Source organism: Accipiter gentilis, chromosome 26, assembly GCF_929443795.1.
Source record: "Accipiter gentilis chromosome 26, bAccGen1.1, whole genome shotgun sequence".
Lineage (NCBI taxonomy): Eukaryota > Metazoa > Chordata > Aves > Accipitriformes > Accipitridae > Astur > Astur gentilis.
The window spans coordinates 5,693,450-5,705,983 of NC_064905.1; the positions used below are offsets into that span (position 1 = coordinate 5,693,450).

Genomic DNA, 12,534 nt, shown 5'->3' on the forward strand with positions numbered 1-12,534 from the left:
TCATAATCTAAACCCCTAGTTCAGCACAACTTCCAGATCCTAAAGGCAAACCCAAAAACCTATCTTGTGCTTTGTTTACAGTCAGAGCATGGTGGACTTCACTTGCAGTTTTACAGCAGCGTTGAGGATTTTTCTACACATTGCACTTGCCTACTCTTTTCAGACATCCCCAGTATTAGTGAGATGTAGTGTGTAATTACAAAAAACCCGCAACTGCGTTATCTTAATAGTGAATTTTGTTTTCATTCAGATAGGAAAATGCAGTAATAAGGTAATTTACATCTCTCTTAAATTGCAGTTTTATTATTTCATACCAGAATTTAGTCTCTTAATAAGGAACAAGCAGATCAAATTGAAATATCGGGGTTTTTTTTTCCTTTCAAATTGCTCTACTTTAAAATGCCTTGCTTGCTGAGTAGGCACAGCTTGCATTTAAGTGGCCGTTCTCAGTCTAGGGGTTAAAGGTTTCTTTGGGAGACCCATGTTTTGAAAAGAATGGCTTCATCCTGAGTTGTGTCAATTATAGAAAGGTCACTCTCCACAGCCAGAGCCCTGAGCCCTGAAATGGTTGTTGTGTTAAAAGCTGTCAGAAGCTTTCCTAAAAACTGCCGGGATAGCAATATTAACTTGGACATAATAAAAGGAAAGGTGAGGTAGAAAAACTTTTCACCCTTCCCTGCTATAAGAATTTGTCTTTTAGATAATCCTTGTGTTTACCCAAACCTGTCATTCATATTATTCCACTGTGGAAGATTACGTGCCTAAATATTGTTCTTCCCCCCTTTCCCCCGATTATCAACATTTCAGCAATCTTCTACAAAATGTCAGAAGAACAAGTAAACTTTTCCAACATGCTCTGAAGAAAGCTAACTGCAGCAATTTAAGACACAACAGCAGTTCCCTCTCCTTGTCTCCTCTACAGGAGGTTACCACTCCCCGAACAGCCGGCATCTCAGCCTCTTCAAATGTGCAAAAGCTAATTAGAGTGGGGCTGGGATAAACTGCCAGAATTTGCACTGAAGTGCCCCAGGCAGATGAGCAGATTCCAATTCAACAATCCTGCTGCCCTATATTTGCACAGAGATGGCAACAAAAAGCTGCAGGGGAGGGAATTTGGAAACGTGTTAAACACCGCAGTTGTCTGCTAAGTGACCATAATTGCAGACCTGAGCTCTTCAGGTTCCTGCCTAAAACCGTCGGGTCTCTCACCTGTGCACAATCTGGAAGAAGTTCAGCAGTAATATAAACATTCTGCCTTGTACTTAGGGATGCACTGTTCGTCCAGTTTGACCTACAGTCAGTCAGAAATGAAAGCCAACCCAACAAAGAGCTGTCTAAAAATCTCCAGGTTTTTGCCACCACTAGGATGTAGGATTTCATGAAAAGAAGGAAACCAAAATTAGTCCCTCCACAGAAAACGTGAAGAAGCTGAGGAGCAGCATCATCATTTATCGAAAACAGAAGCAAATCCATGAAATGATCGGGCACACCAAAAAACAACTCAGCTTCCTTTCCCAGCTCTATTTTACCTGATTTTTTCCCAACACATCCAATGCAAGTATCTTGAGTTAGCATTTCTTTCTAACACTTGCTTTGGCAATCAGCAAGTTCAACATGAGCCGCGGGTCCTGAGAGCCAGACGATGCTCATCTCTGAGCAAAACTCTTCTGTTGACCAATAGCAAGTGCTCTTACTTCTGTTTCAGTCACCCCATCCCACCTCCACAGCACGCTATGGCCCGTGAGGTCCTTTGACTAACTGAAACGTTCTGTTCTGTCTTGTCATCATGGTTTTTGTAATAACCAGGAAAAGCCTTATCGCGATGTAGCAAAGGAAACACCTGAGCCTCACCAGTAAAAGGCATTCCATTTAAATGATGAAAGTGCTTTTCATGACATGCAATTTCCCTGTATTTTTTATAAATATATATAATATTCTCAGTTTGAGAAAGTATTTCTGTTTCTGGATTTTCCCTCATTCTTCTCGCTGCCCTGTCTCCACCACCCTCCGCTGAAACACTGTTCTTCTTTAGGAGAAAAAGGATCCATCTGTCGCCCGCGTTGCTCTTACTAATATCGCAGGACAGATTATCTACTGCGGGTCAAATTCCGCTGTCCCTGATGTTTCCTATTAGAATTACATCTGAGAAAGAACACACCCCGGGACGTGGTCCTGGCTGGAAGCCAGAGTTCCTGACTTCTCCCGAGCAGTACGCCGTCTGGCCTTCTCCCACTAGGTCGGGCTTTTTCTTCTTCTTTGAGCTCTCTAAGCTACACCCGGCAGCAGGACGCCCGGCCAGGCGGGCGCTCGTTTTTCTGACAGAGCGCTTCCTCGCCAGAGCCCGAGGGAACCGCCGCTTCGCCAGCGGACGAGGTTCTAGAAACGACGCGCCTGTGGCGGGACGGGGCAGGCCCAGCCGTTCCCGGGCAGGGACCCGGCAACCCACCGCCAGCGGCGGAAGGCGGAGGACGCCCGCCCCGCCCGGCCGGCGCCGTCCTTCAGCGCAGGTTCCGCCCACGCGTGACGCCCCCCGCGGAGCGCCGGCGGCCGCAGCCTCACCTCTGCCTCCAGATGGCGCCGTCGGCACGTCCTCCGCGCCCGCCGCCACCGAGCCGGAGCCGGAGCCGGAGCCGGAGCCGGAGCCGGCGCCCGCCCTCAGGCCGTTGTTGAAGGTGTGTCCGTCCGCCGGCTGGAGCTGCCAGTTGAGCCCCAGGAGGTGCATCGCTGCCGGAGACACAAAGTCGGGAAACGTCAATACACCGCGCACCGCCAGAAATGGGGGGGGGGCGGGGGGGGGCGGCTCCGGCTGGGGTCAGCGGAGCGGCTTTTGGAAAGAGCCCTAAAGCAACTTGGCTCGGGGGGGATGTCCGCGGGCCAAGGAAACGGGCAACAGCGGCAGCAAGAAATAAAACCCCGGAGAAAGCCCCGGTGCCTCCCATAAACCTGTCTCACTTTTGTTGGGTTCTCAGATCTGCCGAGACACAGAAGGGAGGATGCCTACAGTCCGGCGTATCGGAACCGAGAGGCAAGCTTTTTGTTCAGACTTTGGCACCCCGCACCACCTTCCCATTCCCACGTTGCAGGGGGACACGTTCTCGGGAACAAAGCGCTGCCGCAAATACTAGCTCCGAGTTTAAATTGTGCGTGATTAGGTTATGCGTTGATTATAGAATTAGCTTTAGCCCTATGTACACTAATGACATCGTAATGCAATTATTTTGTGTCTATTACAACTTATTTAGTTCAACGGATTGAACAGTCTCTGTCTTCATTCTGTAGATTAAACTTTCCCGACAAACCCAGGCCTTCGCCAACCCCTTGGCCTCACAGGATTTTTCTAATCCAGCGCACGAAACTCGGCCGCCCGGGCCGCACCACAGCCACCCACGCGCGGTCCCAGCCGGGGAAGGCCTGCCTGCTAGCAGAGCTCCCTGGCGGCCCCGCGGCCTCTCCACGCGGCCGTCCCCACGCCGGAGGCAGGCCCGCGTGGCCGTCCCCACGCCAGACGCAGGCCCGCCTGGGCCGCAGGTACGGCAGAGGCCACGCCGCCGCGCCTGACACGTAAGAGATGGAGCGGGAGAAAGGCCACGACACCGCCTTCACAGGCGCATGAGTTACAGGCACCGTGGTAGGGGCTAACTGAATAAGTCCTGTGCATAATGCATGAGACTTGACAGGTCTGAATCGTTCGGCTCGTGGATTTATGTGCATCTTCACCTTGTATAAACAGAAGCTACCTGAATACATCTCCATACTTTCACCATATTATCTCTATGGCATCTTCCCAATATAGAGGAGTGGTGAGGATAGGAGAGCCCACAAAGCTGTTTTTAGTCACGTTCTGTACGCCCACCATCAGCATTCTTCCTGTTTACAGAGGATGTATGTAAACCTACGTACCACTGAGAACAGCATTTACAGTTATATACTAAAATGGTGTTTGAGAGGATTCGCTGTCAGTTTAGGGGCAGAAAATACATATGATCATGGGCACCCTTATAATTGTTCACTTCTGCAGTGGCAGATCCACATAAAACTAGCAGATATTTTGCATCCAATTACAAGCAATTGTAGAAGAGCTGGTGTGGTCACAAATGGACCAGGGGTGGCTGCGCAGCTAAGTGTTCAGAGATTAAATGTTAGGGCTAGGTAAGACAAAAGACTTATCCCAGGAACTGCAACTTATAATGCTTAAGACATCTCTTAAATAATCTCTGAATTCAGGGAATCTATTTAGGTGTGACCGACTCATATACATATTCCTAAAGCCCAAGAAAACAAAACAAAACAAAACACACCCCACACCCACAATCTATCTATCCCAAATCCCAGAAATCTCTCAGCACACAATCTATGCAGAGTTTAACCTTCTTATTTTTGACAAAAGCAGCTGCTGAGAAGTAAGACAGCTTTCATCACATCACCTTCCCCTAGACATACCTATGGACCAAGCAGATGTCTAAGGATAGTAACTAAAATCAGGAGACATTTTGTGTGAAGAGGGCAGTTGCCAGATTTTGCCTTTATCCTGAACTTGCAGAATTTTTTTTCTATTAGGAAAAAAAATTTGAAAATATATTAAAGCAGTCGGTATTTAAAAAAAATACCAAATATGAACCTGGAAAGGATGTTTTGCTGAGAAACTACTCAAAATTTATTTCTAGGGAATGTTCAAGAATTCCCAGAGAACATACAAAAATTTTATGTGGGATCAAATGTTTTATTCAATTACAACTTTTTTGTTTTGCCAACCCCCCCCCCCCCCCGTTGTAAAAGGCTTTTCAGTCTAATCTCGAGCAACTAATATTCTTTTCAGTATGGCAACGAAACTGAAACATTGTCCATAAAGCTCAAACAACAAGCAAGTCGCTAGCTGACACAGCCTCTCCCCATCGAGTGAGAGACATCATCTGTGCTGCAGTCGTGAGAGGGCTGGGGAACGCCAGGTAGCAGAGCAGCTTGTGGCATGTTTGTGCTGTCAGCAATTCCCACGCAATGCGCACACACCAGGGCTCCAAAGGCAGAGTTCAGCTGGACCACCCCCATAAGCAAAGAGTGCATAAAGATTAAGTGAATTTCAGAGCTCCCAAATGAAAACAAGTCATAGAGGAGAATTAGTTAGACTTTTGTGTTTTATACTCTCAGTGTGTCTATTCAAAGTTGCAAATTTTTTTTTATTTTATTGCAAGCGTAATCATAAATGTAGGTCACTTGCAGAGATGAAAGTCTGCTGCTTCAAGTGTGAACCATTCCTTACAACAAAGAGATAAAGAAATCATAACTAATAGTCTGTCCAAGAGAATTATAGTTGCTAACTTATAATTACCAGGTAAATTCAGACAAGGAATTATAAAAGATCTTATTAACATGGTATTAAGAAAGACTTTGATCCATCTGCTTCCAAGTATGCCATGATTTCATTAATAACTCCATTGCTCTGTTTTAATCATAGATGCACATTAGGTAGGAGCAATTAAAGCTCCTTCCTAACGGGGCAGGGATTTGCACGTCCGCTGTAAGTCCCTTACAGAGACAGAGAAAAGATGACAATCTCCTGCACAGCTCATGTATCCATTACGTGATCTACAAACTTCCACCAAGACAGCTGAAGTCACAAACATGAGGAATGTTCACCTTCTACCAAGAATACGTCAAGAAAAGTGTGTCACAGGGGCCTCAGGGGAAAGCTCTGTGTTTGCATTGCATATAGCAAACCTGACTGGCAGCCGAGCAGGGAGAACAAGGAGCCACCTATTCTCTCCTGCTTCAGAATGCTGCGAGATGGCAAATTTATATGATTAACCTTTTGTTCTGTTAATCAAACAAAAATGCCTCCAGCAAAGGAATAAGTAGAAGCCCGTTTAATTAGAAATACAGGGATCCATTCAAAAGTTAAGTGCATGTGTGTCAGAAGAGAAATTTGGGCTAGTGAATTTGTGCCTGTTTCCTATTGTTTTCTATTGTCTGTTGGTTTTTTTTGTTTTGGGTTTTGGTTTTTTTTTTGGTTGGTTGGTTGGGGTTTTTTTTGAAACTACAACTAAATAATCTGTGATGCTGTGGCTTTGCCTTCTTCCCCAATGACACACGTTCATCAGATATTACAGTACTGGCCACATTTTCTCCAAAGGATAGTCACCAGACAGCTGAGTTGGGATACTCAGCTAGATCCAAAGCTGATCATCAAGATAAGCACTGATTTTCCGAAACAGCCCACTTAACTGAACACAGTTCCAGAGCTCCACATTTAGCTTATAGATTAACCTTCAGGGACAAACATATCCCTGAAGATTTAAAACACAAAAAAGTGCCATTTTATGTGTTACACTTATGGTGTATTCATAAATTCTAATTCACAGAGCACTTATGTATGTTTTGTAGTTATTATTTGGGTTGGTTTGGCTTTTTTCCCCCTCAATGTTTAAGCATATTTTCTAAGTTCTTGTCTCTGATACCTGATTTTCAAACATTTGTCTGGTTAGTTTAACACTAACATCTAGTAGCTCAGGATAGTGAATTGTGTATCTATATTCTCTAAAAATGAGAATGTAGAAATAATAAATTTTGAAGTAAAACCTTTGAGGTTTATGTAAAAAGTAATAATAAACCTCTCACTCCCACCCCAGCAACACACATACACACAGAGCAAAAGCACCTGGAAGCTAAACCTGCATGCCCACCAAGAACAAAAGCAGAGAACTAGTTCATCACTCCAGGTGGTAGAGCTGTCAAGGATCAATCTAATACTTACATAAGATAGAGGTTGCTAGAGTGAATCACATATTATTTTAAGAAATCCGAAAAGGTATACAAATCCACAGAAATATGACAAAACTTACATGCAAAACTTTCTTGAATGTTCTCTAAGACTCAGTAGTGTCCCCACACCCCACATTCCTCTTTTGTTCAGTCTTCTCTTGTTCTGGCCATAAACCCAATGCTCACTCCATTCAGAGTTTAGTCTAATGGGCAATGGTTTCCAAGCTGAAGAAGCTCTCTGTCTTCCCTTTGTGGTCTCCTGTCACTCTTGACCATGTATTTTTAAAATGAGACACCTCTGGTCTCTTCATATGCTAGAGATCTGCCTGTAGTACAATGCGGTGTCTGCCAGTAGGCAGGGTAGAATCAGGTTTTGAACTCATCCCTTTACTCTATGATATTCCTTCTTAAACGGAGAAGTATGCAGATTAACGATCCACCATTTTCCCCATCTCTACTGCACCTTCCCAGTTGAGGTCTGGAAGGTACGCATTGCTTGCTTGTTAGAAAATTCAGTATTCCCTAAGCAACTCAAAAAGATGGGAAGATGATAAAAGTGAACAGAATTCAGCATGTTTCCATACATTAATTTTCCAAGCTGTCATGCTTACTAAACCCTAAATTATTGTCATCCAAAATGAACCCATCAAACTATGATCTTTGTCAGGATATATCTAGTCATATTAAGTTTAACTGTAGCAGGCCCGCCTCTTTCCATGTGAAAAAGAAATTGGTCCACTATATCATGAATAACATTAGCAAATAAACACTAAAAGCACGTTTGCTATATGTATGTAGTCTATTGTACTGTAGGGGAGTGGAAACACTGTATGTTTCCTTTCCATCCACTCATGAGGTGAACAATGATGTAACTCTTGTTATTCCAGTATACTTAGTCTTGAGCAACATCAGTGTGATTTCCAAGTCAGGCCTAATGATTCACAGACATGATAAAACAAAACCTACCTAATAAATCTTAGCAGCATGTAATTTCATAATATATTTATTCAAAGAACTATCTGCACATCTATTTTTTATTTCATACGGTCTGTATGTTGTTTTAATGCATGAGAATATTTGAATGAAGCAAAAGATGTTTAGCGTTTTACACTTCTGGGCGCATATAGATGGGTAACATATAACTTGAAAAGACTAAATGTATCCTCCAAAATTAAAAATAATTAAACATTATTGCATGCTTACTTTGTATTAAATGTTATTGAGCTGAGACTCGTGGTTCTTTACTAGCTATTGCTTCATGATCTTGCAACAGAAATCCAGGAATACCAGAAATTTATCTTACTGATCTCAATTATTATTCATAAAGTAACAGTTAATTAAAAGACTAGAAACATAGTAGTTTCATGTTCTACTACTATTCTGTTGGAGAAATAGGTTCAAGTTCAACCCCAGTCACAAGTGAGACGAGTGTGTTAGGCCTCTTCCCCAGAGACTACTTGCCCCCATTACAAAATGAATGCACAATTCATCACAACTGACAAGCTCTCCTCAAGAGATGCCCGAGACAGGAATAGCAGGGGTCTGAAAGTCAGAAAAGAGCAATGGAGGAGCTGCATGGGAAAAACTTGCATGGTGCCTGAAAACACTACCCTTGATTCGTGCTTTCAGGCCTCTATCCGAGGAGCATGGATTATTGGGTAGCTGTAACAAGAAAAGTAAGAAGCCTTCCCTAGCTCCTCTCACATCTGAAGAGGTTATAAGACAGTTCATAAACACACACACAATCAGAATTTGCTGAACTAAATCTCCGTTGGGATCCACATTATGCTAACATATCTTATGATTAACAGCAACGGAACACAGAGGACAGCTAGGCTTTTTTGGATGGGCAATTCTGCAAGTGTTATTTATGTACAAGGTATCTCATCATTGTGGACAATCAGTACAAGTCCTCTCCCACAAAATTTGGACTTGGCAACAGTATGCCTGACAAAGTCAGTTTCAGCAAATCATAGATGTTTTACAGAGGCTGACACCATCCTTTGCTCAATCATTTCGTTGGCCAGCCTTCAGCCGCATTTGCAGCAGGAGGAAAACAAGCACTGTCAGTATGCAGCTAGAATGGACTACGTGACTCCTTGTATTAAACGATGGCTGAGCCAGTTGTCTCAAAGAAAGCTGCTGCATCCAAGGACCTGGACTCAGAATTATACTAAAGCCCTTTTATATTCTGTTACCAGCAGAAAGGGACAGTGTCTCTAGGAAGGTCTAATGTGTGATTTCTCCACTTTAACATATATTAAAGTGCTTGGAGAAGCATTACCAAAAAATATGTCTTTGTTACTTAAAGAAGCAGTCCTAAAATAAACAATGGGTACAAGTAGCACCTTTCCTTGCTAGAGGAAAAAATTATGTCTGTCCCAAAATTCAGGATTAACTGCCAGAACTTTCCATTCTTCTTTGAATACCTAGTGTGACTGTGACAAGGACACCAGAGTCCTCCTGAGGGTATCCAAGAGATCTCACAAAAATTGATCACATTCCCAGGCCTTTTTCTAAAAGCAAACCAAAAGCCACATGGCTTGCTAGGTGGAAGTCTGCCATTTTTTATATATTATCTACAGGAAAGTTTAAAGTAGTATGTAAAAAAATCCAAACCTATCATATAGGGTATGACAGAGTTCCAAATGGAGCTGATTCTGCATTATTTAGGAAGAGGGCTGAGTGAGAACTGCATAAGGACATAACGCAACTGAGCAACTGGTCCATATAATGGCAGACGAAATTCAAACCCAGTTAAGATAAAATAACATAAGCTGGAGAGGAGTAAGATTAACTCCACATATAAAATAATGAGCTATGAGCTGACTATTACAAAACTGAAGGGAAATGGGCTAGATGATAAAGTTCGCTGCAAATTTCAAGTAAGTCAAACATTGAATCATTATGGGAAGAGCAAACCAAGCGAGGAATATTGTTATGCCACCTCCCCTCATCTCAGAAAAGACCTAGAAGAACCAGAGGTTGGAAGATCAGTAGGGAAAAGTACATATATGATTTGCCTGTTCTTACAGGATGACGACTTTAGGATGCTGGAGATAAGTTAATGGATTATTTGACTTTTATCTGACCCAACACAGCTGCTCCTACATGTTCACAACACTCCTTTGTGTACCCATTAGTCCCACTGTTTCTTGAAGTGTTTGATGCATTTTTATCCCCTATACTGTACCACAGTATGTCCCTACCTATCCACCAGCCCAGACAATCTAAGAAATATTTAGATCAACGCATCACAGGCAAACCCTTGAATTTGTATGCCATAAAGCATTTTCTAGAAGCAGTATGATTTTTCGGTCCCCTAGGGCATAAGCTTCAGTACATCTAAATAGGCTGAGAATGTAGTATATAAAATGGCAATTGCTCACATGCCACAAAGTTTGTGCAGGTGTCTCAACCTAGTGTAGTTATTCACCAGCACAATAGTAAATACTCTATTTAATTAATAGCAAAGCAGACTCAGCTATGATTATAAGAGACATATATTTTCAAAATATCTTGTTGGAGATCTCAGGGACACAGGAAATAAGAATTTAACTTTTACATTTGATATCAGAGATTAAAGATCAGGTAAAAAAAAAAATTCTCTGGACTACCAGTACTTAGCAAGTTTATGAACTCATGTTGTAACATTAATGAATAAAGAATCTTACACACCTCATGTAAAACATTTGGATGTACTCCTGATCATGTTGTCTCCTCTACTTGTGAGCATTCAACTGGTTGCAGGAAAGGTTAAAGTAGTATTTCAAAAATAGATCACTTGATCTAAATTTAATGTTACTGTTGTAGAATGTATGCAAAAAATACTGCTTCTTGACTGTGACCATTGAAGCTCAACAACGAATAGGTGGCTTACTTTCAAGGTCATTCATTCTCAGTAAATCATCTCAATCATCAGTATGCTATTTGGTATGCACTATGTTTTCTTAATAAATTAAAATTAAAAGTTCATTTGGGAACTCCATTTAAAGCATTCCAAAATACACAACTTTAAGAATTAACAGATCACACTATTTTCACTAAAACAATAGATTTGTCTGTATTATGGCTAGAAAACACAATAAAGAACCATTTTTCTGCCTTCTTTATCCTATACATAACATTGAACAAGACCTCTCACTTCTCAGAGTCGCTTTTTTTTTTAGCTTACAATGTTGAAAATGGAGAATTCCATTAACTACAATGGCACCGCTGCATATTTTTATATCTTGTAACATGGTTTTTTTCCACTTCTCCATCAATTGAATTAAGCTGATATTGTTACCCACATACAAGCTTCTATATGTTACCCATCTACAAGTTTATACTCTTGTTAACTGTGCCTGAGCTCTTCAATAGTTTTACTGAAAATAACAACAACTTCTTGAAACTTTCCAAAGAGAAAGACAGAGTGTATTTTCTGACTACATGAGGAAAGCTGTGAGGACTCATTACTCAGTAAGTTTATGAAACAATGAATGTAATAAATATCTATTTCCACTAGCCTTCTCACAGCTGCAGAGAGAATACAGCTCTTCTTCTCTAATCCAAGAGTGATCCTATAAACACAGTCACAGTAAAACTTGAATTTCATCACCTCACTTTCTGGGATATAAGGCGAGGGAAACAGAGGCAGACCCTTATCTTTGCTTCTGCATTCTTTGTAAGGACAATGCTTGCTGTGTAAGAGGGGAAAGCATGGTGCCTCCCCTCTACAGCAGAAATGTCAGGCATGCTCTTTCCACTCACCAGGGAGACACAGGAGATATTGTGGCTTTTTGAAAACACAATGGAAAGGAAAGTTGACTTCACACAATCTTAAATATAAGAAAGCAATCCTTAGGCATAATTTCACCCTCAGTATGTAAACTCTTTTAGACAATAAACTGTTTAGAACAGGGCTTTTGCTTTAAAGCATCCAGCCCAAGAAGCATTTTATAGAAATACCATAAAGGATCTATGAATGAGTGTATTGTTATAATCAGCAGCAAAACTTCTGCTTGGAATTATTAATTGCTCTCTTTTGAATAAGTGTTATTGAAGATGAAAAAGGAGATGGAAGGAGAGCTATAAGATGGTTCATTATCACTGTGTTCATATAGAAGAAACAGGGGGGACCCAAAAAAAGCAATTTTTTTTTTTTTTAATTGGTCACACACCCCCTCCAAGCTGACTGATTTCTTTCCCTGTGCACGTCAATAAACTGAATAGAATAAATTTTCAAAGCGCAGCATGAAAGATATACCCACAAATCCCATTAGTAGTAATGTGATTTGTGTGCTTATCTGCCATGCAATGCTTTGAAAGTTCATTCCTCTATGTCCAACTTCAGTCCTTCCACTGCCAAAAATACTTGAAAAGCTTACACACACTTGCAGTTACTTTTGGGGGTGGGGAAAATTGGAGGATGTGAAGACCTGGCTCCCAATTCCAAGGGTAACAACAGGCAAGCAGAGCTTCAGCCTGCAGGAGCAAGAGTTGTACCTTGGGTGGTTGTTAGTTCCCTAGTCACCAGTCTGGCTGGAACTGAAAAAGATTCTCTGGTTTAGACTGCTCAACTTTTCTCGTATTAGTCCTCTTTAGTGAAATGTTTTGATTTTGTGCCACTTTGAGCAATCTTTTTGTCACAAGAAGGGTAACAGCATTGCATGCTACCTTCAGAATCTGGAATCTCATGAAAAAGACCTTAAAAGAGAAGCAGAATACAGTGCACTATTCATTTATTCTCGTGACAGGCCCTAGATTGTACAGAGCATAGAAAAACTGGCACAAGAT

At 41.8% G+C, this 12,534-nt stretch overlaps 1 protein-coding gene across 12 annotated transcripts in view; it reads right to left on the reverse strand.

Annotated features, from left to right (window-relative positions):
- The window catches only part of TENM2 (teneurin transmembrane protein 2), a 641,052-nt gene that overhangs the window by 130,146 nt on the left and 498,372 nt on the right, over window positions 1-12,534 (reverse strand). For all 12 annotated transcript variants that reach the window (XM_049829391.1, XM_049829390.1, XM_049829388.1 and 9 more), the window contains one exon: window positions 2,560-2,724. In XM_049829391.1, coding sequence (XP_049685348.1) covers window positions 2,560-2,724 — 165 coding nt within the window. The remainder of the gene's footprint in view (window positions 1-2,559; window positions 2,725-12,534) is intronic.